This window comes from Triturus cristatus, chromosome 7 (genome assembly GCF_964204655.1).
Source record: "Triturus cristatus chromosome 7, aTriCri1.1, whole genome shotgun sequence".
In the NCBI taxonomy this organism is placed as follows: Eukaryota; Metazoa; Chordata; class Amphibia; order Caudata; family Salamandridae; genus Triturus; species Triturus cristatus.
This window is the reverse complement of record NC_140590.1, coordinates 542,141,474-542,159,698: the sequence shown is the minus strand read 5'-3', so window position 1 is coordinate 542,159,698 and position 18,225 is coordinate 542,141,474. Positions and strand designations below refer to the sequence as shown.

The 18,225-nt window shown below is 43.8% G+C and overlaps 1 protein-coding gene across 1 annotated transcript in view; it reads right to left on the bottom strand.

Moving 5' to 3' along the window:
* Positions 1-18,225, bottom strand: part of MRPL38 (mitochondrial ribosomal protein L38) — a 79,915-nt gene that overhangs the window by 30,541 nt on the left and 31,149 nt on the right. Inside the window, exons 3-4 of the mRNA XM_085616962.1 lie at positions 11,403-11,537; positions 5,670-5,878 (exon numbers count right to left, since the gene is read on the bottom strand). Of these exons, the coding sequence (XP_085473088.1) occupies positions 5,670-5,878; positions 11,403-11,537 (344 nt within the window). The remainder of the gene's footprint in view (positions 1-5,669; positions 5,879-11,402; positions 11,538-18,225) is intronic.

The window sequence follows — 18,225 nt, the reverse complement described above, 5'->3', positions numbered from 1 at the left end:
GCCTTTAAGACTGCTCCTCTAGGATGTCCCATCTCTCAACTTCTGCCTTCCATCTGCTATGGGAGGATCTTCTGGTGATCTCCAGGTGCATTACTATTGCTTACTTCGCTATCACTAGCTCCAAGTCAAGGAATATGGAGCCTACCTTCAGTTTCTGTAGATGGGGGTATAGGCCTAGTAGGATTGTTTCCATTTTATTCAAATTCATCCTGCAAACAGTGCGTTCTAAGTTGATTATTACGTACAGCCAATAGTCTGTAATAACTGGGCAATTCCAGACCATGTGCATAAAGTCTGCATCTATCAGCAAACACTGAGGGCAAATTTTGTCTTCGGTTCCTGCTATTGTGTTTAACCTGTGCTGTGTTAGATCAGTAGTATGGAGGTAATTGAGCTGTGTGTACCTGAACCTGGAGTTCTTGGACACCTGCGACGATATTGTAGGACTGTGGTCCATTTTTTATCCAGCAACTCACCCCTCCAATTAAGTTCTCACTTTTGACATAGTGTCCATTCTCATGGACAGTGCAGTTTTATATATCCAAGATATTACATTTTGCCCTTCCTCAAACATTATAAACACCTGTAAAACGTCATGTGTGGTAAGTTCTGTTTGCCCTTCCCCTGCCAGTGAGACATTGGACATACAAAGGCGTTGTAAGTTAGAAATTGTGACTCAGATAAGCCATTCTCTTCAACTAGAGGGGCAAAGCTGCACACCACCCCATTATTATTGTAATCACGCACAGTGAGTATCCCCATTTCCGTCGACCTCTCCATTCTCTGGGCTGTAAAATACTCTCCACTGGGTGAGGGGAAACCCACCAGAGGTAGTGCTAGAGCTTACAGGAGTCTCTGCCAGGTTTTCTTGACTATTGTTTTTCCAATTGAGGAATGCTGTGAGAGGAGGTTTGGATACCAACATAGTATATTCTTGTCCCCAGAAGGATGGCTTTAAGTGTTCTCACCCTAAGTTTCTCCAATATATCCCAGCTCTTCATGTCTTGTACCACCCAGCCATCTGGCCACTCACTGCACTGGTGCTGCTCAAAATCTAGGACTCCCATTTTGCTCTCTTTGAAGGGGCATTATAATATGGGGAGAGGTGTCATCCACCTTCCTTCATCCCAGATCAGTTCTCCAACTAAGGTTTTCATGGCTTTGAACCAAGACTCAAGAATCCACATTGGGGGGTTCATAAACAAATACAAAAAAGTGGAAGAGCATCACCATTTTAGACAGCACTCCTCTGACCATTATTGGTAGATTCAGCATGTGCCAGAACGCGAAGTTGCCCTTCAGTGCCTTTCGAGTACCCCCCCCCCCACAATCCTTTCTCTAAAATCTTTGTAGCTGTGATAGATCTGGATGCCCAAATTCTTCAGCATCATACGTTTGCATTTGATTCCCCATCCAATCACCTCGTGTGGTGCATTCACCTAGGTCAAATTAAATCCCCAGTCCTGTCAGAACTAGTAAAGTACATATTGCATTATCGTCTAAAACGACTGCTGAACATAGCACTGAGCTGACCAAAACAGCAGCGAAGTGGAGGTGAAAATACAGCCAAATTCTTTGATTTTTGTTGCAATCTTTTGCTTTATGCTCCTGGTTTGTGGTGAGTACTGTTCTGATTTTAAGGAGTAATATGAGCTGCGATTTTGCTTATCTGGAATACAAATGCTTAATGTCCCAGAACTACCTTACCCACATACAAGTGCCTAAAATCGCTCACAGTAGATGGGTCGCACACACCAGCAAGACCACTCACTCATTGTCAGTGAAATTGCTCTCCCTCCCTCGCAGCTCCACCATTAAGTGAGGCCTCCCCCGAGCCCCTGAACTCTCGAGTGTTGGTGTTCAAGGCCCTCCTCCACACGCAGGTTTAACTGGGCCTAATCCCTGGTGGTCCAGAGGACCTCTTTCTCCTTTCTCTTGCTCCGCTTTCCCTCTCAGTTTCACTCGTTTTTTACCCTCAGCTCAATTTCATTTCTGCGCTTTTCTGCACTTTTTCTGCTTTATCTCCATGGTGGTCCAGTGGACCTCTGTCTCCTTTCTCTTGCTCCGTTTTCCCTTTCTGTTTCACTCATTTTTTACCCTCAGCACAATCTCTTTTGTGCACTTATCTGCACTTTTCTGCCCTATTTCACTTTGATCTTTTTTTTCCTCTTTATTCATCCTTTTCCCTTTTTCCACCCGTTTTCCCCGCGGCCCCACCCCCCCCAGCACGACCGGCCCAATCCAGCTCCCCTCTCCGCTCCCGCAGCTGTCCAGCCCTCCCTGACCCCTACTTAATGGCGGCCATGCCGCTGGCATGCCCAGCTATGCCCGACCGTGACCAGCGCTAGGAGCCCTGGAGCTCCGCCCCGCCAACGCTACGCCAGGAACACGGACCCAGGACAACCCGACCGCAAGAACACATCCAAACCGAAGACCTTGCAATGCATCCTCCTCAACGTCCGATCCCTCCACAAACATGCAACAGAAATCTGGGACCTCCTCGACAGCACCACCCCGGACGTAACGTTCTTCACCGAAACCTGGACCAACACCACCTCGGGAACGGACATCGCTACCGCCATTCCCCAAGGATACAAGATATCCAGGAAGGACCGCCACACCCGGACGGGAGGAGGAATTGCCATCGTCCACAAATCTACCCTCCGCCTGAGCACACTCCCCGATGAGCCCTCAGACATGATGGAACACCTACACTTCAAGATACTGACCAGCCCTACCACCACCCTCCGAGGAACCCTCATCTACCGACCCCCCGGACCATTTGCCAACTCCATCGCTGACATTATCACCCCACATGCCATCGCATCCACCAACTACACCCTGCTGGGAGACCTCAACTTCCACCTCGACAACCAACTGGACCTCCACACCACATCCCTCCTGGACAACCTCCACAACATTGGACTTCTCCAAATCGTGACCGAACCCACGCACTCAGCAGGACACACCCTCGACCCCCTCTTCACAACAGGAAACTCCATCACCTTCAGCCACACCACCGAACTCCCATGGACTGACCACCGATGCGTCCACTTCACCTTCAGAACACCGACCTGCTCCCACAAAGATACGGGACCAGAATCACCGACGACCAGCTCACCTCCTCACTCAGCAACTCCATCCCAACCATCGCTGAAAACGACGACCCCAACACCGCAGCCCGAACCCTGCACAGATGGATCTCCGATAGCACCAACACTATAGCCACCCTCAAGAAAAACAACACCCCCCACGCCAAGAAAGCCATATGGTTTACTACTGAACTTCGAGAGTCCAGACGCACTTGCCGCCGCCTCGAAAAGGCCTGGAGGAACACCAAATCCACAGAAGCACACAACAACTTCAGAGCTGCGACCAACGCCCACCACCAACTCATTAGAAAAATAAAGAAAAAAGCAATTGAAGACAGAATCTCCACACACGCACACATCAGCAAAGAACTCTTTATCATCAAGGCGTTCGCCCAATCCACCAGCGAGTCGGCTGACATCCCTCCCTCAAAAGACCTCTGCGACACACTCAGCACCTTCTTTCACCACAAAATCAAGAGCATCTACGACAACTTTGACGAAGACAACCAACACACTGAACCCTCACCAACCACCCCCGACACCCTGAAGCCAGCGATTGAAAACTGGACAGCCCCCACCTCCGAACACACTGAAGACGATGAAGTCAATCCACTCCTGGGCCCCCACGGACCTCTGCCCCCACCACATCTTCAACAGAGCCTCCGACACTATCGCACCCATGCTCCGCCACACCATCAACCGCTCCCTGGCGACCGCCTCGTTCCCCGACGACTGGAAACACGCCGAGGTCAACCCCCTCCTGAAGAAACCCTCGGCAGACCCCACCGACCTAAAAAATTACAGACCCATCTGCTTGCTCCCGTTCCCAGCGAAAGTCATCGAGAAAGCCATCAACAGCCAACTCGCCACATTCATCGAAGAGCACAACATCCTCGACTCCTCCCAATCCGGCTTCAGAAAAAAACCATAGGACGGAAACCACCCTCCTTGCTGCAACAGACGACATCCGCACCCTACTGGACAAAGGAGAAACAGTAGCCCTCATCCTCCTCGACCTCTCAGCGGTGTTCGACACAGTCTCTCACCGCACCCTAATACGCAGACTCCACGACGCAGGGGTCCAGGACAAGGCCCTCGACTGGATCCGCTCCTTCCTCTCTGGCAGAACGCAGCAGGTCAGACTCCCCCCTTTCCTCTCGGACCCTAAACCAACCACCTGCGGAGTCCACCAGGGGTCCTCCTTAGCCCTACGCTCTTCAACGTCTACATGGCTCCGCTCGCCACCATCGTCAGAACCTACGGACTCAACATCGTGTCATATGCAGACGACACCCAACTCATCCTCTCCCTATTCAACAAACCCAACACCGCCAGACACAACTTTCGAGAAGGCATGGAAGCAGTCATCAAATGGATGAAAAACAGCTGCCTACAACTAAACACCAACAAAACTGAAGTACTCATCATAAGCCCAAACCACGACACCTGGTGGCCCCCCGCCCTCGGAAGCCCGCCCACCCCCACGGACCACGCACACAACCTGGGAATCACCCTGGACTCCAAGCTCAAAATGGACCGCCAGATCAACTCTGTCTCATGCTCCTGCTTCCACACCCTCCGCCTCCTACATAAGACCTTCAAATGGATCCCCCTCGAACACAGAAAGACCGTCACTCACGCCCTGCTCACCAGCAGACTCGACAACGCACTCTATGCCGGAATAAACAAAAACCTCACCCTTAAGCTACAGAACATCCAGAACGCCGTCGCAAGACTGGTCCTCAACCTGCCAAGACACGACCACATCTCCCAGCACCTGCGCACACTCCACTGGCTCCCCATCGAGGCTAGTGTCACCTTCAAGATGCTCACCCACGCACACAAGGCCCTCCACGACACCAGACCAGCATACCTGATCAGCCCACTCCAACTCCACGCACCCCAAAGGACCCTACGACCAGCCCAGCTCTCCTATGCCGCGGTCCCCCGCACCAGAAAAAACAGATCGGGAGGCTGCTCCTTCTCCTTCCTCGCGGCCAAAGCCTGGAACGCCCTACCGCTCCACCTCAAACAGACATCGCTTCTCAACTTCGCTAGAAACCTCAAAACCTGGCTCTTCGACAGACCCCCTCCTTAATGGGCTGGATCCTGCATTCACCCCCCCCCCCGCGCCTTGACACCCTTACGGGTGAGTAGTCACGCTTAAGAAACGCTTGATTGATTGACCAGTCTATGGTAGAAGCCTCGCTAATTCATGACCCTCTCAAATTCAGTGCTCCCAAAAATACCTAAGAAACTATACATTGCAATTTCACCTGCTGCATCAAATATCTTTCGCTATTTACCTCCTGTACTATTCAAACACAACTAACGCAAAATCGGATAGTCTGCTGACAACCACTGAAGAGAGGGCATTCTGTTATGTTGGTTGATCTCTTGCCCGGGTTGTTCCAGGATGAGGAAGATGAAAGGGTAAAACCCACACAGAATACCACTCTTTAGGTTGGGGATCAGGCACAGGGAGTAGATTGTGAGCATGTATTACACAGCTAGTGCCATCATGACCCATACAACAATATAACCAATGTACAACATTATAACCCATGTGAGAGTTACCTCGGAGGGCGTAACAGCGTTCCCATGATATACTGGCATGACCCACTGTTGGTCCTGGCTGTACTCAACTCGCAGAGGCACCCGTGGGACGAACGTAGCAGCATCAAACAAATCACGATATATCCCATAATGCTCTGCAGCACGCTGTAGGTGAAGTGGTCCAACGGTTCTCTCCCACTCTGCCCTCACGTCATGCAGAGGGATCTGCACTGAAGGAAAACCAGAATTGTGTGTTTAAGAATCTCCTCACATATGAAAAAAATATATTACATGTTTTGGTGATTTTACTGCACAAAATACAGTGGTATAAAAACTTATGTTTACAAGGAACCATGAAATATGGAATATTTCACGTTAAATGTGGAAAAACGATATCATCCTAATGAAATCCCCAAACTACTCTGCAGAGCTTTAACACGGTCAAGGCTACTAGAATTATGTAGTAAAGAAGAGTAAATTATGCACCACGGCTAAATTATGCAGCAAAAATGCTAATTATCCACCACATTCTCTGTTAGTGTTACTTTTATCCAACTGGAAAAACAGTGCAGCCACAGAATAGCCTAAATACACGGACAATTGTTTTATTAACAATTTATTCAAGAAAGGTAAACAAAGTATAAACATTCCTAAAATCCCAATAATGAGAGGCTTAAAGCAAGGCTGCGTTTTAGCGACAATTCTTTTTAATCTCTTCTTGGCGGACCGAAGTACATACCAAGACGCAGTCAATTCCCATCCTCCAAGCCTGGGTTCTCGCAAAGTGTCTTCACTACAATATCCCGATGACTTATCCTGATGAACCTGACTGGGCTTCGGCTGCAAGGGTTACTTAACTATCTTAATCTATATTGCATCAAAAACGAAATGACCATCAACCTCACAAAATCTCGGTTGCGCTTTTTAGCAGGAATATCAACAAGAAGGGGAGTTCAATTTAAAGAATGTATTGTTTAGTTAGTTAAAACCATAGCAATTTAAACAATAAAACAGTTATTAAAAGACGAGAAGGAGCACCATTATTGCCCATGTGCAAAGATGAGGTTATACAATAGTAAGAAGAAGCCATAGTTGCAGTCTATATGTGAGAGTCTAAAATCCTGCGCCCTGACCAATCTGCTTGAGACAGTGAAAAAAAAGAATTCAAAAATTGCAAACGTTGGTGTTGGGGGGTGGGGTTAAAAAATGACAGGCTGGGCCTATGCAGAAACCATATGGGGGAATTGGTCTTTGGGTGGGCAATCAATTTTTCGAGGGTCATCATATAAATATCTTGGCAAGAGGCTACAATATTGGCTGTTGCACCAACTCCATCTTAACTCACTGAAACCAAGAATTGCTTCCTTGATCTTAGCATTTCAATTAAAATATAAAAAAAACTACAAAGCCCGACCTGCCACACTCACAGTAATAAAGGGCAAGTTCATCCCAACACTTTGTTATGAGACAGAAGATTTTCAAGGAAGGTTGAAGGATTTCCTTAACTCTGCACAAAACAAGGTATTCCATCTCCTGTTCCATCTTCCCCAGAACGTGTTGCCTTCTCAGATTTAACTTGAATTCGGCCTCGACAACCAAGATCTAACACAAAAAGGCCCATTACTCAAATATATGTTGCTTTTAAAGTCTTCAGGCGAAGCCACATTACGCGGTTTGATGTGGAAAGAAATCCAAACTGGTGCTCAGACAAATTCAAATAACTGTGCTCGGGCCCTCGATGCAGCGCAGAAGGACCTGAAAGCAAAAGAGCGGTGGGAACTGTCTCTGACCCACTACTCCTTTAAGAACGCAATAAATAAAACAATTAAGAAGGTCGTCATGGCACAGAGACAAGAAAGAGCTCAGCAAAAGAAGTCATGCATGGACGATCATGGACTGCTATAGGCAGCCTCGTCCACAGCACAATTGAACAACTCTACTTAGATCTTTCTAAAAAAAAAATAAGCAACTTCATCTGCGCTTTGGTCTATGTCAAACACAGATTACTAAATTTAGACCATGCTATTTACACGAAGAAAGCTGTTCACACATTTTATCATTTTGTCCCATTCTGTTAGCCGAATGTAAAACATTACTGAAAATAATTTTTAATCACCATGGTATTAGAACATGACGGCATGCTTTACTCTTTTGTATGAAAGGTGAATGTTCACAAATAATAGCAGCCTTTATAAAATTCTTTCCTAAAGCTGACCAGTTATTGTCAGCAAAAGGCCCGATGACTGCCATGTAGCTCTCCAATCAATTAACCTGAATCAATACAAGTCTGCATTTCTGGTCGTACTGAAGGAATAGAATGGCAAAGTGACATTTTGAATAAATCTGTTATAACATTGATTACATCTGGCCACTGGGTAAGGAAATTATAACACATGGATGCTGTGGCATTATTTGCCCAAAACCCGTATGCATGTAAGGCGATTTTGAACAGACGCGTATGCACTTAAACCTAGAAACAAGGTGGAAACGGAAGGGAACAGGGTCACTTTAAACAAACTTATAATTCCGTTGACTTCATCTAATAAACAGTTTTATGCTCATGGGAATCACTGGGGAGCACTAAACAAAGCTATTGTGAGCTTGATGATCTTAGTATACATTTGAATCTTTACAGTAATCCTGCGCTCACGTTTTATTCTCATTTGTATACAATTTTTTATCTTTTGTATTGTAAACAGAAATTTGCTCGAAATTATACCATTTATTGTGAGTTAGAAATAAGTATTTTTGGGGGTATCCAGTCACTTTGCAATTTTAACATTTTATCGTCCTCTATGCTTTTTATTAACTGAAATAAACTTGGCTGACACCTCCCATATGTGCATAACAAATTGATCCTCTCCAGGTGCAAATGCAAGACTGGCAGTAAAATATGTAGATAAACGGGAAAATCAAATGAGAAAAAATAAAACTGCCAATTATACTTTTTTCTGCTGTGCTACCAAGCTATATGCCTTTATATCCAATGAGATAAAATTAGCCCATACTCTGCCGTATATCCAGGTTATATCTATGAGGCTACGAAAACACATCCGTTTAAAACCATCCTCACACCTAACATAAATTCCAACATACACTGAGAGCTCCAACTGTTGCAGGCTAGTTGCATTTCTATCCTGCTTTGCTCAACTGTTAGATACATTTTGTTGGAAAGAAAAACAGTCTCATGCGTGTGGGCAAGAGTCTAACTGAGCAAATGAAGATTCTTTCACATTGTAAAGTTTACAAATAAACCACAAAACGACAGGCGCATGAAGAAATGCTGCAGGCCGACTTTGCACAACCAAGATATCACGATCTGCCTTCTCTCTGAGCAGTGAGGTAAATCTTGAAAATAAGCACCTCCTGTTTTGACAGTCGTTTATGTTAAAAAGCTATTTATATTTATGTGAGCTACTTACCTTACTTTCCCACCCACATCAGAAGCTGACAAATATACCAAAGACACTGGGGAGGGACTCTGTTCATTAAACGCTACTGTTCTGCACCCTTTTTATCCCATTTTAGATCACTAAAACACAATGTATAAAATCATTTTGTTTTTAGAATTTGGGGCCTGGCCCCGTCATCGCAAGTAACATTTTCACAATAGCGCACTCAATAAATTTTTTTATTGCTTTACAAAAGTGTTTCTAATCAATCAATGAAATGAAATCCAAGTTATTGAGTACCAAGATAACTACATTTGAACTCAAAGGTGTCCAAGAAGGGTTGTCTATATTCTAGAGTACCATCAGCTGGCTAGGGGACAATTTTCTACTTTTCTCTTATGGGTGTTCTGGTGTTTTATGGTACAGTCGCTAAATGAGCAGGCCCGATGCAAAATATCAAATCCTTTGGATACATCCAGTTATGCCAAATATCTTCCCAACAAACAATTATTTGCAGAGCAATCATTCCCTACAAACACCTTATGTCACCAAAGATTTATTAGTGTAATTCACAAATATTTTACTGCCTAATAAGGCTTCCTACTAGCATATCTTACTGTGGAATTACTCTATTGATATATTAGTAATATACATTCTAGAACAGAAAGCAAATTTTAAGAACAAAAAGAACTTTGGGCACGCAATTTTGCGAGGGCAAACCCTATGATTCACACAGTCACAGGATTTGCAACAGCAAAATGGCTTTTAGGGATGTAATAAACCTATTAGGTGAGTCAGAGAAACATTCCCGACTCGCAAAATGCATTTAGTGATCCATACTGAATCTCAATTTAGAAGGGGTGTCCCTTCCTAATTGCGATTCGGCATGGAATCTATGAATGGTTTGAGACTTTAACTGCAAAGTACTGATGAGCTACTTGCTCCTGAGGTGGTGTAATAACAAATTCACAAAGGGGATGGTGAAACCTTTCCCATTGTGAAGGACGTGTGACTCGATGGGAGATGCACTGGTCTCCCAAAGGTAAACAATTTTTTTTTTTTAAAGCATCACCAGTTCCTAGCAGGAACATGAGCTGCTTTAAAAAAACATCCCACTTGGAATGCAAACACAGGCCATCATCCCTGTGACTGTAGCCAATCAGGCGTGTTCGCAACAAGTGATCTGTCTAATTAATATTCATTACATACGTCATTTTGAAACTCCCTGTAACTAAAGACTTTGCAATGTGACCTATCAGCACATAGGTCACATCACAAAATCAAACCAGTTGCCAAAAGTCATTGTGCAATTTGGGACCTCTTTATGCGACCGGTCTCTTGGTATATTTGGTCTATAGTTCCCATTTTTTGTTTCAACGATTTTCTTGCAGGTTTCATTACATTACAAAGTCTAAATTGTATGTTTAATAAAAAAAAAAAAATAGTAACTCAAAGAACATTCGGGAATTACTAGGAATCTTATCTTTTGTTAGGTAATTTGCTATTTCAAGTTTCAAGGTTTAAGTTCAGAATTTAGATTTGTTTTATATAAATGTTGGAAGTTTGTGGATAACACACTGTTGAGTACAGGCTTTACTTGGTTTGGGCTCCTCGATTATTTTAACAACTCATGAATACAGCTCTGAGGCAGATTTAAAACCTGTCAAGAATCAAAGCAGATACCTATTCAGAGACCGAGCTGACTCTAAGGCTTTCCTACTGTAGAGCAGAATAACCCATTTTCACTGGATTTGGAGTTGAGCAGAATGGTATTGACTTAGAAGATGCTACTCTGACAGATTCTAAATTCCTTGGTTTCACTATCTGGAAAATATCAGGTGCTTTGATAATGGGGCTGAGTTCCACCTGCCAAAAGCAGGTGTAACTGGCATCCGGCCAATGGGCAAGTAATGAGGAAAAACATGCATAAACATAACCATTAAACCCACTTCTGCATGTTACTTCCGATATCAGGGCCACTATCTCGCTTTTTTACAGAATAACGGCAGGTTGTACCACACTGTAGTAATAATTCCAGGTGTGGATTTATCCTCCTGCAATTACTGTGCCACTTGCCATTGGCCTCCTGGAAGCATGCCAGGCATGCGAGCCACTGCAAAGGCAGAGGACTGCTCTCTGGTATTGAAACTATTGGTCACAAAATGGCAGAGCTGTTGTTCAATTATAGGCAGAACTGCCCCCAGGTAATTCACATAAGCAGAGATAGGCCCCAGCTACATCCACAGTGGCACAATTGCCACCATCCATTGCTGACGCACTGGCAGAGAAATGATCTCAGGCACTCACAGGGAGGCAGAGCAGGCCCTTAGTCCTGCACATGAGGAATCACTGAAGTACTCACATGTCTTTAGACGGGATGCTCTTTCCAGCTCTGCGTTTCTCCGGTTCTGTTTAATCCACTGTATCCTGTCCTTCCGTTCCTTCCCCCGGGGTGGCGAGTTGAAGGGTAGACTAATGTCTATTTTCTCCTCATTGTCTAGGATCAAAGTGACTTAAGTGAGAAAGCCATGAGAGGCCAAACGTATAGCACACCTGGATTAGCTACACTTGCTCAACTCATATATCAGAAGCACTCCACGTTTCAACTCTACTCTCACTCACCTTCTTACACTCATGCTGAGATCAACATTTTCAATTTCAATCTGAATCTGTTAAGTTCTGTGGAAAATGTCCAAATACCATTTAGTGCAGGTGTGCCATAAATGACTCTTAAAGAAATAAATAATAATTAGTGGTGGTACAGAAATCAAGGCTCCGCCCTTTGAATGGACATCCACCCTAGAAGCACCTCCGCACGCAGCACTGAAATTTAAAAAAACCTGGGAACTTTTTTTGATGCGGAGGTCTCATTTGTCCTCTCCTCCCCTACCACCCAAAGTCAATGCCGTGGCTAAGAACACCCATCATCAACTCTCACTTGTTTGCAGAATTCGGTCACTCTTCTGACAGGACCACAGGGTGAAGCTTGAAAGAGCTTTGCTGTAAAATGTTTTACATTATTGCAATATTGTGTAGAAAGGTCTATCAAAAATGTTCATTGCCAAAATGAAAAGACCCACAATAAGTCAACTAGTCATTGGCCGGATCTCAAGTGGTGCGAGCATATAAGCACCCTTGAAAGTGTTTTGCTGGATCCCCGTAGATCCTAGGATAAAGCTTAAAGTTCTCTGAACAATCTATAACACCTACAAGGGCAAAGACCCATGATACTGATACTACAAAGGTTCAGAACCTCTTCCAAACCGGATTGGGCCTTGCACTTCAAATCTACTTAACCAACCACTAAAATAATGTTTTAAAAAAAATCAAGCACAGAGGCAGAACCATGGAAACTCAAAGTCATAGACTGGAACACAGTAAATCCGATCCAGAAGGCACTGCCCTACAACATGGATTTCGGGATTAGTCTAAAGAGTAAACCCCTCCTCCCCCCACCCCCCCGCCCCCACCGGCTTACCTTTAACTGATTTGTTTTTTTTATAGAAACATTTTATTGCAAGTTTACAGCATACAAACAAACTAATTGCTCTGCATTTTATTGATACATTGACAGTCTGATCCACCTCAACAATATATTCCCCAAACATTCCAGGTATCAATTTGTGTTTGGTCTAACCTTCTAGTCCGTGGTAGCCCACCCATGTTTTCTAAACTTTTTCATATTTGCTTCGTAGATCATTTTGTAACTGAGTTTTTTAACTCTGGATTGTGAAGAAGAATATCGGACTGGTCCTAAATGATTCATCTTGTTTTTCCCCCTTTAGTTATTATAGTGGTCTCAAGTAAACGAAAGGTAATATGCAGCACTATAAAAATAAACCATTAATAAGTAAATACCATGTGCATTTTCCTACAGTGTATCCTACAATGTGCCACTAAATATTACACATACACACAATTTCCACAATCCGTTCTAACACTGTGCACAACACATATATGTCACCACTTCCAAATAACAGATTCTCTTTCTAAAATGTTTTGTTCCTCTGCCAGGATTTACTAGTTAGCCTTACACTTGGATTACTTGAAACTAAAAAGTACTATATTAAAATGATGTCAAGGCCTCAATGTGCCACTAGGAAATGGAGGGGTTCCAAACAGAGGATGGAGCACCAGCTAAGACAGGATATTTGATGATTAGTGACTTTAAGACAAGGCAGTTTAAAGAAGATGCCATGGATAGTGGCACGACGGAAGGAAGGCTCTCCTCACTATATGTCATGGAAATCCATTAAAGCCAACATCGGCTTTCTGGAGTGGAGAGAAGGACTGCTGGCCCACAACAGCACGTGCAAAACGTCACTTACTGGGAAACCTGTATGAGACCCACAGATTGCAGTAGGCTGGGAATTGATAGACTAGGAATCAAACGGTCTGTGACACATTTCATAAGGACACAGTTTGATGATAGCAATTCAATAAGTCTCAAGCCATCCCCAACTGATGATCGACACTTGGCACCATGTGTGAGAAGACAAATGCCCTGAGAACAGGGTATTTAGAACGGATAATACGAGGAATGTAGGTATCAGGCTCTTATTACACTAAAGATATATTAAAAGATAACATCTGCTTCCAGCAGTGCACAGGGAATGGTATCTCTATGATGGAATCAAAACTAGAAACCTTTGAGAGAATGCAGGTAGGAGTGTGGATTTGAATGATAGGCTTCCTGCCCAAAGCTGCGGAGGATGAACTTGTGGCACTTCTGGAGTGCCTGATGGGAGAATCTGATGGTATCCCAAGAACCTCCGTCACAATTAGAACAAAGGAACGAGAATTTTTAGCTTTCCCCAGTCCTCCCTATTTCAAACATATACTCACAAAAATAAGGGTAAGAATCAATGTGATGCCTATTATATTATATTTATCGGAGTCTGGGGGTGGGAAACCCAAGGGGTTTGTTAATACTGCCCTCACCTAATAGTTAGTGGTATACTTCATAGGGCCGATATTACACCTTGCTGCAGGCCAACATACAGGGTGGAGTGCAAATTGAATAAAAATGCACGAGGGATCCACTTAGCAGAGGCAGTAACAGGATAAAACTATCTGGGAGGGTACCCTCTCTTATTCCTGGTCCCTTCCTGACAGGGTTAAAACATTCTATCTTTGGGTGTACTTAGGGAAGTAACGTCCCTGTCATCCTCTCTGCTTTGATCACCTTCTTTAATCAACATGATTAGGAACCATTTTTCTAAGTCATATATATGTTGGTTTTTTTATTTCATTGACACCCCAATGGAATTACTCCACTCCCAAACTCCTGAAAAATCTCTCTATGCACACTGGCTCACACCAGTATCTATGTGTGTGTACTCACTCATCACTCGCATGCCACCAGCATAGTGCAGGAACAGTGTTATACCTCACTCTTTGCAGTTTATAAAGAAATTAAGTATTTATATTGGGTGCATAGCAAAAACGATAAATAAGAGCTCTTACCAGAGTTTCATATGTTACGTTCTGAACTCGGGGTGAGAGTGGGACGTCATCCTATAGACACACACTGCATAAGGGGGGGAACATATATTTTAGTTGATATCCTCCACTGATTTCACGTTTCCATTATGTATATAGTTTGAGGGATTGAACATAATGCATCTTTCTCTGTTGATTGCTCATAACACCTCTAGCCAGTGCCCTTTTCCAATAACCAACCTCTTTTAAAGCCTTGCACCCATACCCCAACTATCAGCAATACTTAGTTTATTACCTAGGTTACCGGTGTACATCTCCCTTAAATTAAGCTGCCCAACGTCCAGTACTCACTACTTCAAGGTTCGATCGTCACCCATTCAGTCCACTTTTCACCCACCGCCAGTGGATCTATGGGTTCTGGTGATACATTTTCAAAGGAACCGTAGCCCGTCTGGTTTCTCGTTATGTGACCTACACGTCATTACGACAAGGAACCCTATCGTAATTCAGATCACATGATCTTTTCAAAGGCAATGCTTTTCAAGTAACTCTGTCCCCGCCATATTGAAAGGTATTGTATGCAAATAATCATTCAGTATGTATTGATACTGTGTCCTTCATCCATATTCCGTTATCCAAATCGAATATTTTAATATTCTTTTACATCGAAATGGAAATTGGTAGGGACCAGAAACATGATTATTGTCCCATAGTCATTATGGAGGGATGCTCTCCAGCAGTCGTTTGTACCACAACATTAGAAAGTTTTTAAACAGTTTTTTATATGTCTTTCCTCCTTTTATAGCGATGCCACATTTACATTCTTTAGCATAAAGCTACCAATCAGGTTATCTTCCTCATACTTTTTTAGGGGGTGAGATGTTGGCACTTAATTCATATTGTCAGTCATGTTGATCACCTACATTCATCAGTCAGTTTCCCTACAGATTTCTCTTGGAGTACATAACGTGACTCAGTGTTTAGATCACTATTGGGTGTACAAAGGTAAGAATAGGGTTCATGTACAGTTTCCTTCTCTGCTCACTTTGTCTATATTTCTCTTGGTATTAGGTGTGGGATATCTTAGTGTTTACTCTCCTTCTCTATATGGGCAGACTACTCCAAACTATTCACGTGGTGCCAGGGAATCGCATCGTTCAGTTCCTGTTTATCACACTTTAGCCTATATAACCATCTTTGTTCGCGTTTAAACAAGAATAATTGGATATCTATTTCATTTGTTGGGATGAAAGGTTTGTCAATTACCACTCAATTTATATCCCTTTCTGTGCAATTTTTACCAGTCTTGTAGTCATACCTACAGAAAAGTAGTTACAGGGACATTTGATCAGATATATCACTTTCTCTGAATTGCAGTTAGTATGTGTATTTAGATTCCATGGAGACCTTAGTCCTAGAACAACAGTTTTCATATTGTTAGTCAATGGGCAAGCTTTGCATGACCCACATGCAAACTGACACACTATTGGTGGTAAGCCCCACAGGCTAGGTTCAATTCTTGATCTTCCTAATGTTGGTCGTGTTTACCAAGGAGTCTCTGAGGCTCGCACTCTTCTTAAATGCGAACAGTAGTGTTTGTAGCTTCAGACCCCCTGAAGTTAGGATGCGCCAGTTCTTCACAATTTTCTTGACAATTAGAAGCGGTGCTAAATGTTGTGATTTTTTTTATCCGCCTTTGGTCTCTCTTGGGTCTCCAAAATAGATTCCCTATTATTATTTTGAGCTTGTTTTCATGCTTTCTTGATAACTTGTCTTGGGTAATTCCATTCCTGGCGTTTGTTGCTCAGCACTTTTGCTTCCACCTCAAAGATGTTGATTTCTGAACAATTTCTCCGGATACAAAGAAATTGTCCATACAGCAAATTCTCTTTGAGGGCTTTTGGGTGGAAGCTCTTGAATAGCAACAAGTTGGTCTTGTCCCTGGGTTTATGATACAACCCACTCACCAGTTTGCCAACCTCTGGTTTGATCTCTAGATCCAGCAAATGGTAAGGTGGTGGTAATAATTGTGGATGTAAAGAACAAAAAGGGATTCCTACTATTCATCCACCTGAAGAATTCTTCCAATGAGTCTCTGTCCCCTTTCCAAATTGAGAAGACGTCGTCAATGTAACAATGGCAGATTTTTATTGATTCAGAGTAGGGGTTGGAAGCGTAGATGTATTCATCCTCAAATTCCGAAGTGTAAAGAGAAGCCAAACTAGGGGCGAATGAACTGCCCATGGAAGTTCCATGTGACTGTAGATACAGTGTATCCTTAAACAACAACAAAAGTTCTTTGATAGGGCAATCTCTGCTAAACTCAAAACAAAAGCTCTTGAGTTTGAAACTCCCATTTACCGGATTATATGATTTTCTCTATTATCCTCAGTGTTTCTTCCTGGGGGATACTGGTATACAATGATTAAGTTCAAAATGTCCCTCGTATCTTTAAGGTAAGATAGCTTCTACACTAAAAGTGGTCTAAGGAAGAAATAGCAAAATTGAGACAGGGGTTCCAACACAGGATTGATTCCCAAAACTATAGGTCTTCCAGATGCACATGCTGTGGAGCTGTCCTGGGTTGGGCATCTATTTGCGCGCGATTAGTGGGCTGCTGCAGGGTAGCACGGGTCGTTCCATACCCTTTGACTGGCCCGAATACATCTTGCACCACTTTAAGAGGTCCCCTTAAGACAAGGAAACGTCCCGATTCTTGGATCTGGGGCTCATGGTAGCAAAGCGCCTCCTTACAAGGAGATGGAAGGCACATGACCCGCCGCACACACGGGTATGGAGTTCCTCATTTCAGGCATGGGCTAGGGCAGAGGGGACTGCCATCCGAAGGGAGGAAACACTGGGGTTGCGGAAGGAGGAGGGCCACATGAGACATATGGAGGAAGCTGGTAATGACCACACAGGCGGATGCATGCCACAGGCTGCTGTACTGACGGGATAGTATGGTCCCACTTTCTCCTACCCTACCCTGGCACGAGTGCAACTACACTAACGCGGTTATGGCTGAGGAGCACACAAGTGGCCCCGGGGGGCGAGGGGTGGGGAAAAAGGTAAGGGGGGAGGGAGTTACGCATGTACAAATGGTTTACGCTGCCATTGTTATTGTTTCTTTGCTTGTAAGTAATTCATCTGTTTCATTGCTCGAGCTGAACGATCAGCATTGGACCACACGAGTAACCGGGAGGTTGATACACTGCTTTTCTACTGCACCTTAGAGATGGAATCAGAACTGGCAGAATGCAGTACAGCTAGCTCCTGGGTGAGCATTCATGGTCTTATTCGTAGTAAAGTTTGAATGCATATTAAACTAATGTGGTCACATGCGCCCATGTACTGATTAACAATTTATGCATGATTGCAAACTTGTGTGTGCAATGCCTGTTATCACCGAGTGTACTCTTGAAATAATAAAAACAGATTTGATAAAAAAACTATAGGTCTTCCAGTGTTTGTTTGTGGACTTCATGTAATGTATAGAAATAGGGAGTCACCATTTTTCTTTACACAGAAACACTGCCTCTTTCTCACCTATCCATCCATTTGCTAGGCCTTCTTCTACCACCCCTCTTATCATTCTCAGATGTTCTGGGGTGGGATCACTTACCAGGATCCTGTAATTTTGTCTATCTGAGAGTAGACAGAGACACGCAATGTCATAGGCCTTTATTGATAGAAGTACTGTTGCTCCCCCTTTATCTGCCGTTTTATATTATTCTAGAGTCATC